Source organism: Diplotaxodon limnothrissa, linkage group LG10 (assembly GCF_057381915.1).
Source record: "Diplotaxodon limnothrissa isolate DT_005_m linkage group LG10, D_limnothrissa_male_GT1.1, whole genome shotgun sequence".
Lineage (NCBI taxonomy): Eukaryota > Metazoa > Chordata > Actinopteri > Cichliformes > Cichlidae > Diplotaxodon > Diplotaxodon limnothrissa.
In genome coordinates this window covers 33,690,531-33,715,495 of record NC_140605.1, presented here as the reverse complement: position 1 = coordinate 33,715,495, position 24,965 = coordinate 33,690,531, and the positions used below count along the sequence as shown (strand labels likewise).

General features: G+C 43.0%; 1 protein-coding gene across 1 annotated transcript; it reads left to right on the top strand.

The window, feature by feature from the left end:
* rars1 (arginyl-tRNA synthetase 1) lies at nt 1-24,965 on the top strand. The gene is made up of 15 exons (XM_085364122.1): nt 1-129; nt 5,776-5,910; nt 6,012-6,203; nt 6,597-6,705; nt 7,243-7,343; nt 8,350-8,471; nt 8,563-8,683; nt 9,470-9,599; nt 9,786-9,890; nt 10,192-10,370; nt 10,484-10,593; nt 12,766-12,871; nt 20,081-20,253; nt 22,384-22,631; nt 24,650-24,965. Exons 1-15 carry the CDS (start codon nt 85-87, stop codon nt 24,757-24,759), a joined length of 1,986 nt encoding a protein of 661 aa, XP_085220248.1. The 5' UTR covers nt 1-84; the 3' UTR covers nt 24,760-24,965.

Genomic DNA, 24,965 nt, shown 5'->3' with positions numbered 1-24,965 from the left:
TTCCTTTCCTCCGGTTTGTATTTCGTCAGCCACGAGATTCCAAGTCCAGCAGACAGAAGAGTTTCTCCGCAGAGCTTCAGGAACATGGGAGACCCTGTGACCGAGTACACGGCCCGGCTGCAGCAACAGGTCAGCGGTTAATGCGAGCTGTAGGGCTAAATGCGCATCCTGCCGCCGGATAGCAACATTCCAAAGTTCTGCCAGACTTAATGAAAAAAAAGTACTAATTTAAGACTTTTTGGCTTTTTATTGAATAGGTGCAGTGTCGAGTAAACCAGACATGCTTTGATTGAATATCTATGCATTAGTGTCAAATTCGGGTTAAGTTTGTTAAATCAAACGTGTCTTGTTGTAGTCGGAGGTCCCTTTGATTTGTTCGAGGACACTGCTTTGACAGCGCATGAAGGAGGAATGGCATGAAGAGTTTTTACTTGTTAAAGAGCTGTGCTTCGTTATTGTAAGTCACATATATGCCGAACTTACCAGATGTGATTGGCTATCACCTGTGCACAGTGGAGCCCAGAAAGATGAGTGACTACTGAAAATGAAAGGAGGAGTTAAATCGGAAGATTTTTAAATTGAGTCTGGCGAGAACATTTTTCTCTACTTAACCCTGGCATCAAACTTATTTTTCAGAAAAATAAATATTTCACATTCCTTTTTGGGAGCTTTTATGATATATGATATGTATATGAATCAATAAATTACCCCACCCACCCACCGTAAGGACATATTCTGTACTTAAGTAGAAGTGCAGATAATCCTGTTTTAAAAATAAAAAAAAGTACCAAGTTTGAAATGTACTAGTAAGAAAGTATAAGTATCTCCTTGAAGGACATTTTTACCACCTGTTTTTATGCAAAGCTAACTGAACCTTGTGCTTTATTGACATAATGATAAAATAATATCAGTCGTTGGGAATATAAACTTTTTAATTCTAATTGTAGTTTGAATCTGAAGAAAAATAAGGAAAATAGAAGAAAGCTGTATTTTGTGTTACCTACATTGTAGAGGGTGACTTTGTGTTTAAACAGGAAAATGTGTCCAGTCAGGCGTTAAAGTGGATTCAGCAGGTGGAGGAATCAGTTGTCATGCCTCTGTGTGGGGAAAAGAATCACAACTCATAATAATTTCTATTGAAAGCTCCAGTAGATTTTCTTAGTGTACAGGCTGTGATCAGCTGACCTGCTGCTCTCTGTGGATGTACACAACTGAGGTCAGCCAGATGTGAGCAGATGTAGATGGAATAGTAGTCCTGGCTGATTTCCATCCTCTACACCCACAGTACACTGTTTATGCTGTGTTTATACTAGACGGTATGAAGTTAATATGATAGTGGAATTCAGTCAGAATCACAGCATCATCAGCTAAACTTTATATGAATCTCTGCTACACTTGATGTAAGCTAACTGTGACCATGAACCCACAGCCACTGTGCACCAGTCACACACGGTTCTCCACTTTAAATCCACCACATTGCAGCAAAGTAACCTTTTTATCCTGCACTAACCTGCAGAGTCACATATGTGAGGATTTTTTCATGCAGCCTTTAAATTACAGTTAGTCTGCCTGAGTTTGTTTACTAGCATGTTTCACAATATGAAAAAACATAATGTCACATTTACCCAATATCTGATATAAAAACATGAGCAGCCCTTACCTTGAAATCTAAGCATTAAGGTGGTGTTTGCTGCCCTCTAGTGGAGATTAAGCAGGTTTTAATACACTTTGAAAACACATCAGGTGTGTTTTCACAAACACAAAGGTGTGGGGAAAAAATCATGCTGGATATCTAACCAGGGCGTCAGCGAGCTTGTGCTCAGTCCGAGGTTTGGAGGCGTTGGACGGGCTGAAACATAACGTCTCCGAGGCGTTCAGTCGGATCAGGCGAGCGTTGCCTCATCGTTGCACCTGGTTAACGTCAATAACACCAAAGCAGCTGAACCTGATTAATAACCTCTGATACTAACTGATAACATCAATAATTCAGAAGTTTAACTAACTTTCTTTATTCTTTTGAACAGTGTCTCTTTAAGGCCTTTCTGAAATAGTTCCTGTTACCAGGTATTTAAACACGTTTGATGGCAGCTTAAAGAGCGCTCGTCTTTCTGGTTTGCAATGAAAGCATTTCTTGCATCAGCTGTTGAGCGCACATTGTAAAACAAATACTTTCAGTTTTGCTTTGGTGAACGATGTGCGCTTTAAAGACTTGCAGGTCTGCTTCGTTATCACTTTGTTGGTGTGTCACCAGCCCGACCTGGGCTAGACTTTAAAAGTCACCACAGCGATGTGTTTCTGAACTCCGAGGCTCACTTCTGTTCAGTGGACTTTAGGTAAAGTTGTCGGTTCCTAATTTTCCTTCTGTTTTGTGTGGCGCTTTCATCTGATTTTGGACACGTTAAGCGATGAGACGCTTTTATGAATAAACTGAAGCGTAAATGTGATGTGGGTGTTTTTGCATTTTGTTTTCAGCAGACTGCACAGCGCAGCTTGAGCTGCTGGAAAAAGAGTAACTCGCTTTATTGTTTGATAAGAAGTAGTTATTAATTACTCAGTTATATGGCGTACTGAAGGTCGTCCTGCTGTGTGGTCGGTCTTTTGGTGGAGGGATAGTTTTGTATTTTCTTATTTTTTTACTTTGTTGCCATTTTCAGTTTTGAATTCAGTTTAGTTTCAGTTGTTTTTGAAAACAGGTTTGCTTCATGTTAATTTTTATTGCTTGAAACGTTTAATTTTACTTTCGTTTTTAATCTTTTACTTGTTGACTCTCAGTCTTGCAGACATTGAAATTCCATAAAAGCCTCATCAGCTAAGCTATAACAAATATTACAAGCAGGGCTCGCAAAATTTCAAAGTCCCTGGTAGCCCTTCGGGCAGGGACTCTTCAGGTTTTGGTAGCCCAAAATAAATTTAAGTAGCCCGAATAAAAAAGAGAGCAATTTGTTGATTGATGTTTTGTTTCTGTTACCATATTATACATTAAAGTATAATATGGTAACAGAAACAAAACATTAATCAAAAATTGTTGAAAAACAAATTACAACATTGTATAAAAATTACAATCATCAACTCAAATACTTGGTTCTAATTGAACATATATTTCTATGAACTTGTAAGAACTGTGTAGGACATGAATCAGTCTGTGTCAGATCCTGACTTTGAAATTTCCGCTGAAGTCACGGGTAAGAGACAAGTGGAACCAAGATCGAGGCCATTTGCTTTTTGAAGTTTGCAAAGACTGCTACATTGTGCCAGTGGTAGTTCACTCTTTGCAACATAGTAGCTGGTCTAAACAGGTTTTTCAGGTTTATTTTTAGTATGTTATTTGCAATTGGTGTTTGTTCTGGGAAAGATATTGCAGACTGAGCAATAATGCATTTCTTGCATTTCTCATGGGTTCTAATGGGGGCCTTTCTTAAAATTACTGGTCCCAGTAACAAAGGCGCTTGTCGACTCAGAAATCGAGAGAAAACCAACAACACACCCGGCAGAACATTATGTTATTTACACGGGTGCACATAAGTGGTCCGCATGTGCGCATGTGCGCATTCACTGTCAAAATAAAAGACGCACCAGATAAGAAGTTGCAACGCGCGTTTGCGTCCATATAAAAAGCACTGTTTTTGTCCGCTAGAGTGGGATTTTCACGGCACATTCTGCACCACATCTCTGTGCGTTCATCATTTGTTTGAAGCCAGCTCACCTCCTGCAACTACTTTTCCGAGAATACGTGCTTCTTTTGTGGTTCGGACTCCTTCTGACATTTCTTTGGAGGTGGAGGAACATCACAGTAATTGCTTAAAGGAGCGTCTTCGACATCTTTAAGAGTTCTAAACAAATGTCTGTCCTCCTCCTGAAAATCCTATGTACGCAAACACGTGTTGCAACTTCTTATCTTGTGCGTGTTTTTTATTTTGACAGCGAATGCGCACCTGCGGACCACTAATGTGCAGCCCTGGTTATTTAGCTCGTCATATTGCAGCCACAGAAATTCTTTTGTCCATGAAACCATAAAGCTGCACTTTCTTTTTGCCTTATAGTCTGATTTGTCATAACTTCTCCGTTTTGTGGTAAGCTTTTCTTTGGCTGTCACTTCTTCACCCTGACCTGTCTTATTTGGCTCAGCAGAACTAAAATATATATCTGTCTGTGAAGGTTCTCAGTCATCCAGGTCATCGTAGTCAAATATAAATCCTGCTGCTTTTACACACGCACTCACATAAGCTCAGCGATTCTCTGCGCGATCAACCTCTCACATGTTTAAGCTGCGGGAGATTTCACTTGTCATGTTTGCATAGTAAGCTAACAATTAATAAGACGATGTCAGAGGAATTGGTGCACAAATTATCATCACTCACAGATCAGTGCTGTCGCTCTCTATACACAGTTCGCACGATTGCAAAGTGAAAGCAAAAAAACAAGCGCAAATTCAAACGCGATTTCAATATGTCACATATTGACAGTGGCTCACCGATGCCAATGACATAATTACCCAGCTACATTTCTGAAAGAATGCAAAAGCATTGACATATATTTTTCCTTCCTACAATAGCCCGACGGGCAGGGCAGAGAGAGATTTTGGTAGCCCGACTGGAAAAATCGCTAGCCCCAGGCCCTGACAAGGTTGAAAAACTAAACATGTAATTTTTATTTTATTTTAGTTTTCCAAGTTCACAAATTGTTTAGTTTCGTTTTAACTCTTATAGAAAATTTTTTCTAATTTTTATTTTCTTAACTAAAATGTTTTTCAAGTGTAATTTTAGTCTAAGTTGGTTATATTAACTTTGCTGTGCACCCTGTCGAAATTGTTAAAATGTATTATTAACTTTTTATACATTATACATACAGTTATTATTTGCTCAGCTCTCTTGCCCACCTGACCACCATGTATCCAGGGACTCATTAAATTCCTTATTTTCTGTATATTGCCTTAAAATGGCTTTGAAAATGTATCAGCTACCTGATCTGAGAAGATTTGATGGGAGAAAGTCAACTGGCAGGTTTCTCTGCTGAGTCAAAACATTTATTATTTGGGTTAAAAAGAATGCAGATGTTGTTTAGCTGAAGAAAGTGAAAGTGTGTCTAATCTCACATAACCCAAGGCTGTTTTTTTTTTTATTTATTTGTTTTTCTAATAAAAAAAAATGTGTTTAAAGTTATTTTAAAAACCAAAGTTGTAATTGAAGTCCGAACGTGAGTCTTAAGTTCTCGCAATTACATTGATTCATTTGTTGAATTAAGTTCCTTGTTTTATACTTAAATGATTCATGGTCATGTTAACTGGCTTACCACATACCCCACCCCCCACATCTGATAATGGTCAGGTATATATATTGGAGTAAAAACGAAACGGCTAATATCCAAAGAAAAAGATTTTTAAAAAAATTTAGGGGTGGCTCAAGACTTTTGCACAGTAGTTTACAAATATCAAAAACAGGTGTATAAGAGATCAACAGTGAAATACAGAAAAAGAGTTAAAGGTTATGAATATATGTGTCTTTATAATTCCTGAGGTGTACCACAGGGTGCTAACTCGGTCCTCTTTTAATGATCATTGATGTAATGCTCGTAGCCATAGAGGTAAAAATATTTATACTTCCACAGTTCCTTTTAAAAATGGGCAGCATTTAAGACCCTAAAGCATTTTCTCAGGCTGGAACTCGGTGTAAAAATATTTACTATTTATAGGAGCGCGTTAAAGCTTCTTGAGCAGCTCCAGTTGGAACTTTCTTTCTCAGTGTCTTTCTTGGAAATTGGAAATATTTTGATATCTAGGAGCAAGAGATCCAGCGTCTGTCTGCAGAGATCAAAAATCTTGAAAACTCCCAGAACCTCAGTCCATCTCCACGCCTGGAAGAGCTGCAGGAGGAAAACGCCCGACTCAAGTACCGCCTCAACATCCTGAAGAAGGTGAGTGGCGCTCTGCTGAAAGATGTCCTGAGGCGTTTTAATCTTAACCTGAGAAAAGCACATTGATGAAAAACCATTAAACCTTTCTGTGCTGTCCTCAGAGTCTGCAGGAAGACTCACTGAGTCAACGCGGCAAAGCCATGTTAAACATCAACCAGCGACTTCAGGAGGTCTTCGGCGAGGCCATCCAGGCCTCCTGCCCCGAGCTCGACAACCCGCCACTTTCTATTGCGCCCAGCCAGCAGGCCAAGTTTGGGGACTACCAGTGCAACAGCGCCATGAGCATGTCCCAGGTTAGACCGCCACGCCCGAAAACTGACGAGTTTATGTTTAATGGTTTATAATAATAATAATAATAATAATACATTTTATTTAAATAGCGCCTTTCAAAGCACCCAAGGACACTGTACAACTTATTATGATCTATGGTGGCTTATTATGGTTTATGGTGGCTTATTATGAATTATTGTTGTTATGGTGGCTTGTTATGAATTATTGTGGCTTATTTTCATTTCTGGTTGCTTATTGTGATTTCTAATAGCTTACTATGATTTTTACAGTTTTAAAAGCTGCAGCTGCATTGAGTCAAATTAGAGGATTATATTTGAGCAGTGCAGTGTGTCCTGGTCTCAGCAGGTCAGATTAAAAAGCTTTGCTTCAGACTGTCTCTGGCTGTCGGGTTGCAGATGCTGAAGGCAAAGGGGATAAAGATGAACCCGAGGGAGATCGCAGAGAAGATTATCAAAAATCTTCCAGACAACGAACTCGTCCAGAAAACGGAGGTCGCGGGGCCAGGTAGAGACTCCGCCTTTTAATGATGTCAACACAGACATCACGGCATTCACACAATTATAGTAACAGGAACGCTATTAAGTTCCTGTTTCTCTTTAAACTTTCTTCTTCTTCTACCTTATTATTCTAGTTGCTCCGTTTCTTTGCTGGTTAACTACTCTGACAGTTTTCACCATTCAAATTTTAAACTGTTCAGCTCTTTCTAGTAATGCCAGCTGTGTTGAGCTGTGTTTTAGCTCAGTGAGATGAGCAGGAGGGCTGGTTCCACTCTCGCCCATTGCAGCATGTTTTCAGCAGACAGTTCTGCTTCTTCAGCTGTTTTCGGAAGCCGATTTCCACGACACGGCATTCACACTGCATTTTCACAGGAAATGCAACTTTTTCTTGTTTAGTTTAGTTTAATTTAATTTAATTTAGAACCTTGTCAAATGTGTACATATTTAAAGAGAAATAATTCTTTGTTTTGTATAAATATTAAAAGATTTAAAACTAGAGTAAATAAATGCCTAAAAAGTGAGTCTAAAAAAAGTTCTCTTTCAGGTTTCATCAACATCTACCTGCAGAAGACATTTGTGTCCAAACAGCTGAGCAACTTGTTGATTAACGGAGTGCAACCCCCACCACTGCCATCCAAGAAGAAGGTCTGTGCACATGCTGAAGTCATTTTCCCGCCATGTTTTTCCTTTTTAGTTAACCTCGGAAGTCTTTGATCCCTTTTTTAACATTTGATTTAATTATTTGTGTCTAATTATCTGGTATTCAACACAGTTTCACGCGCATTTTTTCTACTCTTGGCTCTGTGTGATGTCAAAGAGAGTACCACAGAGGCCCCGCCCACCAGTTTTATTGTTTCGGTCTTTGCCTTTCACAATAAAAGCCTTCCACGAACGCACACAAACAATAACAGTTTATAGAGTGACATCAAAGCAAATTACAGCAGATTTTAGGTTCACATTTTAAATATTTTTTACAAGTTGTGAAAAGAAAAATTAAATTTTTTTCTTAATAAATAAAAAATTTTCATAAAACTTGTAGAAATGAGCTTCCTGTGAAGGCAATCTGGACGCAGAGATGAGGTGAGGAGCTCAGTTTAATATAGCAGGAACCAGAAAATGGATAGATTAGATTATTTTATTAATTAATTTATTTCAGTTACAAAAATAAAGAACCACACTTACAGCACCAAAATAATTAAATGAGTAAAAGTCACGTTCACATTTATCTGTGTGGAGTTGAAATTATTCATATAAAGTGCGACATAAAAAATGTGTGTATGCTCACAAAAGCAGAGAAGAGAAGGAGGAGGTGGAGGATGTGAATGAGGGAGAATCCAAAATAAGCTTTTTCTATAGAGACAGAAATTAATATTAATGCAACACTGGAAAGAAGAAGATTGCTTTTAAACTGAAGCTGTGACAGGAAGTAAAAACGTGTGTGGTTTAAGGCGGATGTCAAAAAGTTTGATTAAACACACCAAAACGGCGCTGATCAAACATAAAATAGGCTTATTATGAACCATGACTCATGCAAAGCTGCTCTGATAGAGTCCAGGAATAAAAACGTGGAGCTGGTTGAGTTCACCTGTGATGGGTTTACCCGTCTCAGCGTCTGCATTTATCAGTTCCTGTGTGTTTGTGTTGCATTCAGGTGGTGGTGGATTTCTCATCTCCAAACATCGCCAAAGAGATGCACGTGGGTCACCTGCGCTCCACCATCATCGGGGACAGCATGTGCCGATTGTTTGAGTTTCTGGGATACGAAGTCCTCAGGTCAGCTTGGCCGCGCTCGCTGTGTCGTAGCTGCGAACGTTAAAAACCTTTCAACAAATAAAATCTAAAAAGTTAGTTTTTATTTCTGCAGGCTGAACCACGTGGGGGACTGGGGTACCCAGTTTGGGATGCTGATCGCCCACCTGCAGGACATGTTTCCAGACTACCTGACCGTCTCCCCTCCCATCGGTGACCTGCAGGCCTTCTACAAAGTCAGTTCATGCTCATCCCGTCTCTGTGTGTGATCGGGCTGCTTTTGGGAAAATCCCATGTGGGGTTAGGACCCTTTAAGGTTTTTACCCCAAGTGCAGTTTTTTAACCATCATAACTTCGCACTTACTTAGTCCCTATGACCCCAAAGCGCTTTACACTGCATTCAGTCATCCACACATTCACACACTGGTGATGGCAGCTACATTGTAGCCACAGCCGGGGCTCGAACCAGCAGCCTTCCGATTACAAGACGAACTGCCAACTCTTGAGCCACGATCGCATGTTCACATGAAACTTTCAGGGCTGAAAAACAGATTTAAGTTCTGTGGAAAAAAAAAAACGGACTCAAACACAAAAAGATGTGGCTGCCGTTGTTCCTTTGAGCCAGAAAGTTGACTGGGACAGCCACCTGTCCCACATGGTGATGCGAGCCCTGAAAGTTTGCCCAGAATGCACTTTTTGAAGTTTCTGCATTCATGACACTGATCAAATGTTCGGGTACAGACATGAATCTGGTGCAGCTTAGACGCGTCTTCAGCCCTGAAGGTTTCATGTCAACGTTTCCTGTAACTGTGAAGGTATTAAAGCTCAGAAATGCTGCAGAAATAAGAAAAAAGCCCCAAATTAAACCGACCCGGAGGCTTCTGAACATGTTCAGTGTGAGGGGAAAATGTTCTCGTGGCTTCATTAGATGAACTGGAGTTATTGTGTGGGAGACACGTTTTCTCAGCTTTGACTGTGACAGTGAAACGAGGGAGCTGACAGTCTCTCGTGCTCTCGTTCAGGAGTCAAAGAAGCGCTTTGACACGGACGAGGAGTTTAAGAAGCGGGCGTACCAGTGTGTCGTCAAACTGCAGAGCAAAGAGCCGGAGTTCATCAAAGCCTGGAACCTCATCTGTGACGTGTCCAGGACAGGTACGTCGGGTTTTAGCCTTTCATGCTAACAGGAATGAAACACTCGTCCCTCATTCAGAGCCGCTGGCCTTAAATTAGTCATGTGACACGAGGATGGGTTTAACCCGTTGGAGCTCCTCCCCCTCTTTAGAGCAGCCCGTCTACCTGTGACAGGTTTTAATTATTTCTTTTTTTTAATTTCTCCAGAGTTTCAGAAAATTTACGACTGCCTGGACATCGAGCTCATCGAGAGAGGAGAGTCGTACTACCAGGACCTGATGGTTGAGGTGGTGAAGGAGTTTGAGAAGAAAGGTCAGTGTGCAGCAGGTCAAAGGTCACGGAGGGCATTTCTGAGCATTTAGGGTTACCAGAAATAGAGCTTATTTGTTCCCTTGATCACACTGACTTGGGTTTTTAGAGAAATCTTTATAGAATCAGTTTTTCTTCTTTCAGTGGATAATAAAGTGCAGCCTGTAGTTTCTGAGTGTCACCACCAGGTGGCAGCATTGCCTCATGAATGTTTGGTGCCCTCCTGTTTTTATCTCCTTGTCTTTTTTGGACTGACTGGACCTTCTCATTAAACCACCTCCATCCTTTTAAATCTCCACCTCAGGCCTGATGGAGCTCGACGAGGGTCGTAAGGTCGTCTTCCCCCCAGGGCAGCCCATCCCCCTCACCGTCGTCAAGTCAGACGGGGGCTACACCTACGACACGTCAGACCTCGCGGCCATTCGCCAACGAATCTTTGAAGAGAAGGCCGACATCATCATCTACGTCACTGACAGTGGACAGGTAGGTGGAGACGCGACCACAGAGGGTTTGGATTTAAGTCTGAGCTCCGTCTCTTTCCTGAACATGACGTTTGGAGGGTTTCTCACTGGATTTGGGTGTGTTTTCCCCTCCAGAGCACGCACTTCCAGGTGGTGTTCGCCGCAGCTCAGCTGATCGGCTGGTACGACCCCAAAGTGACCCGGGTGGAGCACGCTGGCTTTGGAGTGGTGTTGGGGGAGGACAAGTGAGTTCAAAACACGCTCTGACAGTAGGGTTTGTTTTTCTGAGTGCTGTTTGAGGGCCGCAGGTACCCGACTGTTGCCAGGTATGACATCACCGGGTGGAGACACACTGGGGAGGTGGTGCTGAGAAAAGGGGTGGAAAAAAGGGGTGGGGCATTGTCACTGGGGACAAAGTGTGAGTGGGGTTTGAAGCACCTGAGGTGGATCATGTGACGACTCTGAGGTTTAAAAGGACCGCCTCCCCGGGGACAGCCTGCCACTAGTGTTTTAGTGTCGGCCGCTCGCGAAGGCTACGCCATAGTTTCTACATGGATTCAATGCAGAGGTGTACGTGGTTAGGTCTTGCCCTTGGACGACGCCCACTGCGCACTTATAACTCCGCCCCTGACCTCATCCGTGGATGGTTAGGGAAGTCAAAATTCTAAAATAGGGCTCAATTATGAGAGCCCGCCTGATTGGCTGATAAATGAAGAGCCGGGAGGAACGCCCTGCAGCCGCGTTATGTAGTTTGTCCACCAGAGGGCGCTCTGCGGCGGTTTTGGAATGCCACAAAGTAAACGAGTAAATGAATAACTACACGTAACAAACATTAAAACAATAAAACTGCTTTTTGGGGTTTTAAAAAATAATGTGTCTAAAGCCAACTTCAGATCCGAGGTCTCTGCTCGCCAGACGGGCAGACTTCCTGTGTTTCCCGCTGCTCACATAAAGGCTCGTTTTATTTATTTATTTATTTTTTCTGCGTCGATGAATCAAACGCAGGATTTTCAGCCACTGCCCCACAAACAGTTTAGTCATTTGCAGCGAATCGCAGAGCCTGCCTTACTCAGCATGTGAGGGGGAGGAGCAAGAGGAGGAGCAAGGGGAGGAGCAAGAGGAGGACAGCAGTGATGAAAAAGTTCACTCAGAGTCCGTGTTGTTATTATTCCTTCCTCCTCTTTCATCTTCTTTACTTGTCTCCTTCCTCCTCCTCTTCCTTTCTTCTCGTTCTTCTTCTGCTTGTTTAATTAAACTTTTCTGTTCTTCTGTTTAACTCCTCCTCTTCCTCCACTTATTTCCTCCTTCAGCAGTGCTCGTTCGCTTCCTTCATTTTCTCCTTCCCATTGCGTCTTCCTCCTTTCTCCATCTTTCCTCTTTATCTTCATTTTTTTCTTCGTCTACTCCTCCTCCTGCGTTCCTCGTCCTTCTCCCTTTCCTCCTATTTTCCTCCTTCTCTTCCACTTATTTCCTCGTTTTCTTTCTTCTGCCGCTGCTTTAACTTTTTCTTTGATTTTTTTCCCTTTTCTGGAGCTTCTTCTTATTCTTCTTGTTCTTCAACATTTTCATTTCACTCTTCCTCCACTGTCTTTATGTCCTCCTGTTCTTTTGTCCTCTCGCTGCTTATATCAAACCTCCATTTTCTTCCACGCCTCCTCCTCTTGTTTCTTCTTCTTCTTTTATCTATTTGTAGATTCCAAGTCATCACGTTCATAAACTTTAACACCTCAGATATATTTTTCCCGCCGCGTTCCCGTTTTTTTTGTCGTGCACTTTGAGCACCTCGTCTCTGAGCGTTGGGTTTTATCGTGTCGTCGTGTGAGCGATCGCTGCGCTCTGATTGGTGAGCAGATTTGTGATTTGACCGCTTATCTGTCACGTTGTTGTTTATTCCTAATCAGTCGACCTGAGAAGAAGCGCCGGGTTCAGGCGGCGGGCTGACGTTACGCTTCGCGGAGGCCATAACTAAGTGCCGCTAAATGCCCCGCGGTAACCTGGGGGGGCGTAAATTGGCCCCACTATGTCTGCACTACGGCAGACTCCATTAGAAATTTATCACGCTGTTCTCATAATCGCTCATCCAGACAATAAGAGCTTAACGCAGCCACGGGGGGAGCCGTTATAGCTGCGAGTAAACAGAGGAGGGAGGGGAGGCGGGGGTTATTAAATTTTTGGCTCGTGCTCGGCTTGTAATGCTTAGCTGATTTGCTTGATTGTACAAAATGTATCGCCCCGAGGCGAGCAGAAGTAATCTAATAGTTTGCTGTCATGATAATTATTGGAGACAGGAAGTGGAACCTCTGCTGGTTCAGGTTGGGGATGTGAAACTGCAGCAGCTCCATTACTGGTTCCCCTGCAGGTGGTTTGTAACCCGGCGTCCTCGCACTGAGCCGCTGTTTCTGCCGTTTCCTCCACAGGAAGAAGTTTAAGACTCGTTCTGGAGACACGGTGAGGCTGATGGACCTGCTGGACGAGGGACTGAAGAGGTCCATGGACAAGCTGAAGGAGAAGGAGCGAGACAAGGTGAGGCTGCAGACGCGGCAGAACAAAAACCTGATGGGAAGTTTAAGAAAATCCTCACCTGTTCACACGGCAGCGAGGAGTTCAGGCTCCACACGAGAAACTGGGACGGCCCTCACCAACAGTCCCAGTTAGAGTAACTAACTGGCCAACGAGCATTTCAACTCAGATATAATTTCCACGAGATGACGTAAGCAAGAACACTTCTACGGTGGCCCTGAGAGGTCAAAAGCACTCCAACATAAGAAAAGCGCACAAAGAAATTAAAAGAAAAAAGGTAACACTTCATAACACGGGTGTAATTAAACATCATTTCATTTTATTTTTAATAAATAAATAATCTACCTTTATATTTACCTACAAATACTTGAAAGTAGGCACAACAAGAAGGTAACAGGTCAGATTTTTAAAGAAGACAATATTGAAAATTGGATGTTTTCCTCATCTTACATCGTAAATATGCTTCTCAGGGGCCATATTATGGACTGAATTAATCATCAAATGTCTTTTTATTATTATCAGTAAAAATGTTTTGGGCCTTAACTTATTATAAAATAGATACAATAACAACTTGCAGTGTGACCTTAAAACGAGCTGCATGTAACTTTTTCCTCATGATCACTGCTCAAACATAAGGAAACGCCACATTCTTTGGACCCGGGTCGGTCCATAGGCTGCTGGTAACGTCTGAATATTACAGTTTGGTACATCGCCTTCACATAAAAAAAAAAAAACAGGTTATCAATGGGAATATCCCATTGGATCTTTAAACAGACCAAACCTGGGGTCCCAGTACAGCCCAGTATGAGGTAACCAGTGTATTCTGAGCAGGAAGAGCCGGTGCTACTTCTAAACGTGTGCCTTTAACGTGTGGTGGAGGTGGAGAGCTCAAAGAGGGCATGAAAAACAGATCAGGTTACAAACCGGAATGATTGTTTTCCTGTTGTTGACTCATCAGCGGACGATCAGTGTGAAATTGACCAATCAGACACAAACGGTTCTGCTCTTGTTTGGATTAATGACTCAAAACAGCCGAGAGGAAAAGTGTTTGCAGAGGTTTGAGGAGGATGAAAGGACCACACGGGGCTGAGAGGATGAGAGGGAAGCAGCCGGGCGGTGGCGTTTCAGCCTCAGTGTGTCTGGACGAGATGAGAAAGCTCCCAAGTTTGGCTCTCTCTGAGCGGGATGAGAGCGGGAAGAATTAATGGCTACTGTAGAGCGAGGTGGTCATTGCTGTAAAATAAGCCTCGTCGGAGCGAATCGAAAGCCGGGCTCGGGGAAGAAATAATGAGCGACTCGCTGGACGGCGTCCCTCGCCGCTCCAAACGTCTGCTTATAAAAGATAAAATATTTGACACAGAATATGGATATAACATCATCGCAATAACAGGAGTTATTCCAGCAGATGTAACCCAGGAGGAAGAATAAAAAAAGACTTCCCGCCATCGATCGAGTTTGAATCAGCAGGACGACTCGTGGTTAAATATTCACCACACACACGTGGAGCTTTAAAAAGACCTCGAGAGGAGAATCGGACGGGAGACGTGAAGCTTGGTGATCAGAGGCTCGATGGGACGAGCGTTTCGCTTCGTTAACTAAAAACATCGACGTTTAGGAGAACACACAGAAAATGTTTATTTTTTCTTTCTTTGTCCTCCCACAGTCCAAAGATGTGCTCGTTAGGCTACCTGGTGATCCTGAACTGAAGTCATGTGACACGTGCGTCTAACGGCTCATATAGCTACGACATCGCTAAAAACAAGCTAACGTTCATCACCATGTGGTCGTGCTTTAGATGCTCCCACTTTTCCTTGTTTCTGAAGTTTTTCCACGTCTTCTTTTTACTTTCCATCCATTCCCATAGTGAGTCTTCATATTCCCTTCAGATGTATTTATATAGTATACTATGTGTGTTATACTGTAAAGTGTATATAAGAGTCCTCCCCAACAGTAATACAGAGAAAACCCCAACAATCATATGACCCCTATGAGCACTTTGGCGACTGTGGGAAGGAAAAACTCCCTTTTAACAGGAAGAAACCTCCAGCAGAACCAGGCTCAGTGAGGGGCGGGGCCATCTCTGTTAGAGCCATTGGGGGTGAGAGGAGGACAAAGACACTGGAAGAGGGACGGAGATTAGTAATAATTAATGATAAAAAGCTGACTGGTGTGTAAACACAGAGGCAAAGTGCATCATGGGAAACCAGAGGTTAGTGGAGGGTAAAAGGGAAGCTGACTGCCTCAGTTTGCTTGAGTTCAGCAGATATTCTGTGTTAAATGGAAGTTTTTGCACAGATAAAGCAGGAAGTTGTGTGTCATAAACTTTCTGACTCTCTGCTGAGCGCCTCTGCGTTTTGACTGATGACCCAGCGATCCCATTTCAGGGCTCAGAGCTCAGACGAATGTCAGACTTCACGTTTTTTTTATCTTCGGTGGATTGAGCGTTTGTCAGCGGAGAGTCCTTCGAGTCTTTCGAGCCTCGAGTTGTTTATTTTCCTTTTTCTAAAGTCATTCTTCAGAAAAACAAACTTCTGCCAGCGTGTTTCCCGTCCGGTTTTCCCTCCTCTCTGTTTCCTCAAACCAAACCACGCCGCCGCCGCCCGGCCCCGATCCTCCATCACCGGCTCGCCCGGACCTCGTTAAGAGCTGCTTGTTTGGTTGTTTGGAGGTGGGAAGTGTTTCCTGCCTGATTCAACTCAGAAAATACCTGTTTACATCCTTTTCTTCCCTCCCCGGGCCATGTTAGCCGCTCTCTCCGCCTCACACAGCGAGGCTCTCGACGTTCCCGTTACTTTGACTCGCCGTGTCTCACCTGCTGGTGCTGAGGTGTTTCTGTGATGTTAAACTTGCAGGGAGATTTTTTTTTTTTTTTTTAAAGAGGAGAAAAACAAGAGAACCTGACCCGGTTAAGTTATTACGTGGAGCACTAGGTGTGGTGCAAGCAGTCGCTGACTTTCAGTTGCACTGCAGCAATTTTAATGCTGAGAAGGTTGCCGGAAGCCGGTGCCAGCTCCCCTGCAGGCCCCTCCGGCCCAGCGCTCCTCGCTCCGTCTGGGTCGGTGCCCACGTCTACCATCTGCTAACCCGGCCTCATTAAAAACAAACCCCAGCCGTGGCCTCCGTGAACCTCAGCCCGCTCTCTAACACTGCTGCTCCTTCATGTTTGTTTTCAGCAGTTGTGATGTTTCACACTTTGCTCTCTCCTCATTTTTTTGTCTTCTGTGTTTGGTGCTTTTATTTCCTGTTATTTTCTGGCCCTTCCTGTCTCATCCTGCCCCGTGTGTCACACACATCCTGGCCTCTCCGGCCCTGACCTGTCCTTTTGTGGCTGTTAGAAAAGCGCCTTTCAGACCAGACTGTAAGAATTTCTCGCTGCAGGGACCGATTGTTGAGTTTGCAACTCAGTTTTGGGGGTTTTTAGCTCGTAGTGCAGAGCAGGAACCTTTCTAAGCATGATGGGGCCTCTTCTCCTCATTCTAGCTCCATATTTTTATTTGCAAAGTAGCTTTGCATGATTCAGTGTTCAAAATAATCCTTCAACCACTTCAGCCGTTCATTCTTTTTCTCCATCAGGCTGAAGCGCCGGGCAGGCATCAGGCAGTGTTTATGAATTAAATTCAAATTAAAACCACAGGTGCCTCTACAGGTAACCTCAAGGTCAGAGGTCAGGTTTTCTGAAAAAGTCACACAGCTAACGTATGTTCAGCATCGCAAACTGACAAACACTCAGGCCATCTGGGATCGATTAAACTGGTCTGAGAATCTGCTGGATGTAACAGCTCAGCTGATTAGTCGCTTATTTTCAAGGCGCGTACATAAAACGCTAACGTGTCGCCAGGTTGAGTAGAATATTAGTCAAAAACCCATTTGGTCATAAACATCCACCTATAGCTCTGCTGGACTCTGAGGGTCTCAGAAAGGTTTATATTCATGATTATTTTAGCATTTCTCATTCCTGGTTCTCCGTTTTGATTGGATATGGTGGATGAGGTCACTAAAGCACCCCGTTAAGCTGTGCGACCTGGTAATCAGGTGTTCTGGACCTAACGACACTAGATCCTCTAAAGATTCTAGTATATGTTTTACTTTATACATTTATTTTTATCTTCACCTTTTAAAACAAGAATTGGGTGCACGAGTTGGAATTTATTTAGGATTTTCTCTAATCTGCACTCTTCAATGGTTTGTCTTCCTCTTACTACATCAAAATAAGATCATCAGTCTTCCTCACTCACGTTTCAAAACAGTAGCTCCACATATAAGTAAAACTTACTCCAAAGATATGCGTGTAATCTGAGTAAATGTTAATATAAACACATCAGAAAAATGGGTCAGGCCTGTTTTATGTCACTGACCCTCTTCTAAAGAAACAAGTGGTACGGCCCAGACGCTGGTTTTGGAGAATCACTGCACCCCTTGATCAGGATATCTCATTTAAAAGAAATAATTGTGTATTAGGAGCAAAAAATGGTGATAAATATGTTTAATTTCTGACTAAATACAAAGAGAATTAAAATAAAGTGCCTTTCTTTGATAAGACGAGTAATCAGTTGGCTAGTCTTTGTACCAGTTGTCGAGTACTTCTGGCTCCAGCTTATTAAACGTCTGAATGTGTCTTTAAGGCTATTTCTTTTCTCCTACACTCTTAGAGTAGAGGCTTCTCAGTCTTGGATTATAGAGGCTTCCCTTTAAACTCTCAGAGCTCGCTCTGTTCTGCTGTAATTCAATAAAGGATCCAAGATTTTATAAAACATTGAAGGTTTGTCCTTGAATCAGCAGGTCACAGCTACCAGGGGGATGAGATCTATTGTTTCTTTGGAGCCACTCTGAGAGCTCAGCGAAGTAACATACACCTTCTAGTACTAAATAAAAGAACATCAAGCCCCGTTTGAAAGATGGGATTAAGATTCAGGGCAGAATGCAATGAAAGGAGGGGAAGGCAGAGTTTTAAAGATTCATATTTTTATAGAACATTTCGGAAATTTCCACTTCAAACTTTTACCCCTCGACACTTTTGAAAAGATGGGACAAAAATGAGAAAACCTTGTATCTGCTGCGGTAATTTTGAAAACACATTGATGTCTTTTAGAGGCTCTGGAGCAGGAGGGGGATTTGAATTTAGGATTTGGTTCATAAATGGAGTGAAAATGGAAGATTCGGCCCAGAGACAAATGTCTGTGAATGCCAGGATGATTAAAAACACTTACTGCAATCATTTCATAAAATATTTATGTTTACATTTTTATATTCCAGAATCTCAAAGCCCGGAATTGTTCCTCCGCTGGGAATAATTACATAAATTCACCCATTGTAGTTGTTGAAGGTGGAAATATTGATGGAGACCAAAACTGTATTTAATAGCGGGCTGTGAAGATTTATTTACGGCTGTAAGGTTGGTCATCTTAACATGGCAGTCTATGGGGACTGACTCGCTTTTGGAGGCGGCCTCTAGTGGACATTAGCGGAACTGCAGGTTTTAGTGCTTGATTTGTCTTTCTGTTCAGGAAAAATAAGCGATTGCATGTTCGATGTTGTAAACAGCTGTTCAACCAGAGGTTTACACTCGACCACTCGCTGTTCGACCACTTTGGGTCATAAGCTGATTGCACAGGTTGCGTTGTGGGAGGCAACCTGTCTACAAACAATCACAGTCGACCTCACTGCAGTCACTCTCAGACTCTTGGATCTAATTTAGAAAAGCAGAGTGACTGCAAAGTAGAGTTTGGCGATTGGATGAATATATCGACTATCGGCGGCCGTTTTTACAAGGGCGATTTATTTATTTGAGTCAGTTTGCTAATAGTGATGGAGCTAATGGAAGCAGTCAACAGAAGAAACAAAGTTAGTCGTGTTTGAGTACTTTGCTCGCTATACGTCTGCACAAGCGGCACACCGCTTTGGTTACATCCTTAGGTTTACCTCTTTCATCTAGTTTAAAGCCAAAGAATTCCCAAATTGGCAACTTTTATATTTCTTTTTTAGTGCTGTCAGCGTTAGCGCACCATCATCACAACTAATGTGATTAACAACCCGTCTGGAGCACAGAGTCAAAATACCTGAAATGTCTCTGTCAACACATTTCGGGCAGTTTGTCCAACGTTTCTGCGCTCCAGATGGGTTGAGGGTGTTAAAATTTTTAATGGCGTTAATGGTGATGACCATGTTAATGCCACATTAATGCATTAACACTGACAGCACTAATTTTTGGGGGGAAATTAGTTCGTCCATGTTTGGACTTCTTCTGTGTTGTAAATGCACAAATCAGTCCGTGCATGATTACATTGCTCCGCCCATCAAAAGTCTGCGCATGCGTGAATATACCTCCATCGTCGATTATTGGACTGACGCTTGTTGGTTGTAAAATATCGCCCAACCCTATTTCAAACCCTGAATATACGTAGTTAATGTGAATTTCTGTTTATGTAGACTGCAGGATATTTTCACAGTTAATTTCCATATTATCTGAAAAAATCAGAAGCTGGACAAATGTCCTCCTCGTACATCGGCCGAAAAAGCTTGAACCCGGTCATCTCTGTGCACCTCTGGTCATAGAGCCCGAGTTACGTTACATAACCAGTATTCCCATCATATTTATCTTTGTTTTTTTCGAGCTCTATTTTGGTGTTTCAGTCGATCTCAAAATGATTTGAAAGTTCAGTTGATCGTATGTAACAGTGGGAACAGCTGGAGGAGCAGACGAAGGCCAGTTTGTGTAAACGTTGGAAGTTTCTGCTATGGAAAAGTGGCCATTTGTTCCAAATCTGACCTTAAATCTAACCTGCCCGTTACTCGCAGCCCTGTTTTCACCTGTGCCATTAATCTTTGTCCTGTCACGTCACTTCTTCTATCTGCTGTGTTCTGCTTGACTGCAGTTTTTTTTTGTTGTTTTTTAATCACTATCACGAAATCTTCATAATCCTCCTCTTCACTCCCTACGGTATCAAACACGTCACACACAGATTCAAGGGAAGGCTATGACTCAATAAGTCAATTTAATCTCTGCCCGAGGATTGTAAATTGGTTTCATTATTTGGATTAAATTCATCTCACTGGTTTAACTGTTGGAAGCAGAAGGTGAAGCACTGCCTTCAGTAATTACAAACTGATTAAAACGACACTTATCAGCGTTTTTAATGCCATAAAGCACGCCGGGCGAAGGCGGCGATGGGGAGAGATTGTCTGCTTTAATAAAAGAAAACCTTCTTTCTGCAGGTCCTGACTCCAGAGGAGCTCACGAAGGCTCAGAGGGCCGTCGCCTTCGGCTGCATCAAATACGCCGACCTCTCCCACAACCGCAACAACGACTACGTCTTCTCGTTTGATAAGATGCTGGACGACCGAGGCAACACGGCGGCGTATCTCCTCTACGCCTTCACCCGCATCAGGTCAGGGTTCACTACAACTTTTAATACTTAGTTTAGATAAAAAAGATTTAAGAAGTGCACGTGTTCCCGCACACAGTCAGGCACACAAGGATACAAATAGCATATAGATTTAGACGAGTTCTGAAGTTTAGAACAGCCTGGATCTAAACGAGCGTGGACCAATCGGAAGTCCTGATCTGTTATACAGCCCTAAAGGAGCTAATGAAGTGTCGAGTGTTTGCAACCTTACTGAAGTGCACATGAAAACTGAGGTAAATCAAACATGTGTACTCAGGGTTCAAAGTTATTGGCTGACAGGAAAGGTTTGAAAGTCTTAGATGAATGGATGACGAGTCCCGGCTGAGTACCAGGAGTTCCACATTTAACCTGGGTGGCCCACTCCATCCTGTCTTTGTGCCACCTCAGTCTTCTCCAGCAGTCTTGGCATTTGACAGTCACTGAGACGACCTTAGTCTTGGCTTCACTTTACACTTGAAGATTCAGATTCGGACTAAATCCAGAGATAAAGTGGAAAGTTGCAGCTTTGCGCCTCTGTTGCAGCTCTTTTCATGCAGCCCATCAAACCCAGTGTAAAATAATGAGCGGCATTGCTGCTAAGATTAGTTATGTAGCAATGCAGAAGCCGGTCTGTTTAGTAATCTGTCCATCGGTTATATGAACTATTGCTTGACCCTGAGTTTAGGACACTGAAACTATCCTGAAAGTTAAATCAAGTGCCTCCATTTTTCTCGTCTGTCCTGTACGAGAACCTCCCATCAGCACCAGTATACTTTCATTACTCGTATCAGATCGGCCTCGCCAGACCCTCTGCGATCGTTGTGGCTTGGGATTAGTCTTTGGGGTATTTCCACTCAGTGAGACCCAATTTGTCCTCACCCTTATCCCCTCCATCGACTGAGCGTCTCCAGGCTGCACAAGAGCTGCACTGATCTTCCTCTCCAGCTTCCCGGAGGAGTTAGTCGGGGTGGCAGAGCGCCCGGCAAAGGATTGATCCCCTCTCTCTCTCTCTCTTTTTTTTTTTTTTTCCCCCTCCAACCGGGAGGGGTGAGCAGGCTCGCCCGAGAGGATTCGATGTTCGTGCGTTCAGTCAATAGAACACTCAGTGACGGCAGCTGCCCCCTGCTGTGCTGTTCAAGATTCAGAGAAGAAGAAGAGAGAGAAAAATGGACAGAAGCAGAACTTAAAACCATGAGCTGGGCTGTCCAGTTTAACTGAACATGGACACAGAAGGAAAAAACTGAGCTTAATCAGTGTTTTAGGAGATGTTGGGTTTCCTCAACATGAACCCCAACATCACTTCTTTCATGTATTTTCCTAAAATTGGTTTATTCATTGTTGAGGTGGAGGATAAAAAGAGAAAACGATGAACTATCAACGGGTCATTTTTATAAGCCGGCTTCTGCTTGGTTTGGATAAAAGATGGATCGTTATTGGGAACACGATGGGATAACTGTGGCCGAGTGGATGCTTGGAGAATCAGACCGGTTTGACTTGTTTTATACATTTTTTCCAAAGCAGAGTTCTCATCCTATCACCAGCAGGAGATCGGGGGCGTGTGAAAGGGTTTTGGTGACCAGTGACGTGGAAACTGTCGAAGGTCATTGATATTTAGTGATTTAAAGTCACGTTGAGCAGAATAACCGCTGTTCATATGAAGTAGGCGGGTCCTGAGTTAAACCAACTTTGGAGTGGTCAACAACCAATGAGAGTGCAGGATACTGGAGCTAACCACTGCGACTCTCCCTGCTTTAAACATCAAAACCATCACAAGTAAAAGCCAATTAGTCTTTGAGTTGAACTGATTCATGCCGATGTTTGGATAAGTAATAAACTGTCTCAGGACTTGGTTTGTCCATCATTTGTTGCTCTGATATTCTCCTGAATGTCACAGAACAATTATATTTGGTATCTGCCTTTAACATTAAGTCTTTGAGCTCTTCACAAAATCACTGCTGGAGATCATCAGGTGTTGGTTCTGAGCGTTTTCATGGGCCTTTGTAGTAGATTTACCCGTCTCATAACTATTAACTATTTGAGGCTATAGGTGTTAGACAGCACAGCCCTCCCAGTCGTTTTCTTTTTAGCCTGGACTCTTTAACTGGTTTTTAAACGTTTGTCTTCCTCTCGCAGGTCCATCACCCGTCTGGCCAAAATCGACGAGGCCACGCTGAAGAAGGCGGCAGAGACCACGGAGATCCTCTTGGACCACGACAAGGAGTGGAAGTTGGGGAAGTGCATCCAGCGTTTCCCGGAGATCCTGCAGAAGATTCTGGACGACCTGCTCCTCCACACGCTGTGCGACTACGTGTACGAGCTCGCCACCACCTTCACAGAGTTCTACGACAGCTGCTACTGCGTGGAGAAGGACCGGCAGACGGGTGAGCTGGGTCGAAGTTTAGATCAGTTTCAGGGGGACAACTCTCTGGTCAGGGTCCAAACTTCAGTTTGGTGTTCGCGTGTTGGTTGTTTAGTGCATCCGATGATCGTTTTTTTTCTTCACTTTGATTTGAATATTCAGAGTTTGGTTTGATATGACGTCCTTTCCTCTCATAATGTGCTTTTAAAAGTTACTCCAAGTTGTGTTTCTAAAGTACTTAAATTCTTTGGTTTTCTTTTCTGTGTCCTAAATTGTAAAACAAAACCAAAGCTGTCCAAACTTTGAAATAATAAACTTGGCATAATGTGGTCAGAACAAAAGTTTGAGCCAAGGTCCTATTGGATGGCCAAAGGATCCAGACCCGACTGTTTAGTATGAAGCTGCAAAGAAGGGTTTGAATTTTCGACTTTTCACTGTTGCTTTTGCAGAAGGAATCGATGTGTTGCAGGTCGTCAGTGAATCCTGATGAGAGAGAGGATGTCTGGACTGTTAGTCTGAGCTGAGGGCTGACTCATTGTACAGCCTTCCTGCTAACAAAGAGCCCACAGCTTATTAGACTACACCAGTGTAAGGTCGTTCGAGCCCAGAGCGCCTTGCTGGTGGGTTTCTTAGATTTACTACAGCAACGTTTCTTTGTAATGACGTTACACGATCTTTTTCGGAGATGGACAAACAAAGCCTGCGATTCTGTGTGCAGATCATAGAGCGGCCTTGCTTTCAGTTTGAGATTGATGTTAAAGGAAAGTGATGGCTGAGGACAAAAATCCCAGGAGCCGAGGGCTGGAATTCTAAAACGCTTGGAGAAGAGCATCTGGACTTCTTTAAGTTGCTTGAAGACCAGCTTGACCTCAGGAAATCACATGATAGGGTGGGGCTAGGGGGTTCGTGACCCCCTTGGGGGAAACTCCCACAGGGCTTAAATCTGGGACTCTCCACCATTTGACCTTAGAACTGAAGAAGCTTTTCAGATGAGAGGTGAAACGTCTTCAAGCAACTTAAAGAAGTCCAGAAGTTTTTCTTTCCAAGCTCTTTAGACTACCATGACCTGGATGACTGAGAACCTTCACAGCCGAGGGCTGCAATTCTTTCTCCAGCCAGAACAGTCGCCCTCTGGTGGTTGTTAAATAGAATGCAGCTTTGAAGCACTTTGCTGGGTCCATTATCATCTTTTAAACTGGCCGAGTTCGTTCAGCCTGTTAGTAAGAGTGACCTAAGAGTAACTCCACCTTCTCGTTGGAACATGATCACTGCCGGCTTCAACAAATCAACATGGAGAAAATGGCGATCCACAGACCAGTGTGTGTTTAATTACTAAATGGAAAAAAATCTTCTCCTGTCTCCATCCTTGTCGCATCACCGCACACCAGGATGTCGGCTTGTTTGGGTCCACGTTCACGCCCCTTTAACGACCTGTCTGTGTAACGCTCCTCTGCTGCTCATTAACGACTTAATTTCTATTGGATTTATTATTTTCTTCTTTTTTTTGGGTTGTATGGAAGCCCCAAACGCAATTTCATTGTTCTTGACAATGACAATAAATAAATAAATACTAAATACTAATTTCTTCTCCGTCTGACAGTGCGAGGCTGTCACGGCTGCTGTGTGCGGATGCAGATGTTCAGGTCACTGATTTTTATTTGATGCTGCCGGGTGATGGCGGCATCATTAAACACGCCCTCTGATCTTTTTGTTGTTTATTAGTCTCGCTGTCTAGTGCACCTCTGACCGCTTCAGTCTCACCTCACCTCTGTTTATTATTCTGTCTTTTTTCCCATCATCGCCGCCTTAATTTTATTTTGTTTCAGAATTTGTATCTTTTAGCTGCCTTGTTATTTCTTATCCTCTACATAAGGACAATAAATGGGGAAATAAAGTCCTGTTAAACACTCATCATGGGATTGGTTTGTGCTAGCACTTTTGTAAAATGCGTATTTACTGAGAAAATAATCCGATAGTTCAAGAGATATAAACTCGAACACGCCTTTGATTTCCTCCGTTTGTCTGTTTTTACCTTTTCAGGTGAGGTGATCAAGATCAACATGTGGAGGATGCTGCTCTGCGAAGCTACTGCAGCCATCATGGCCAAAAGCTTCGACATCCTGGGTCTGACCCCGGTCGAGAGGATGTGATGTCAGAGTTCAGAACGAGGGGAAGCCTGAAGATGAACCTCGGCAGTCTGAACTCAGTGAACCGGAAGTTATTTTTCCATAACACTTATTAAATCAAACATGGGACGGGGAAATCATTGTGTTCGACTCATTTATTAATGTCTCGTGTGAAGGATCTTTTTATTAAAGGGCGATTCTGAAACCAAAATATCACCCAGTCTGCTGTC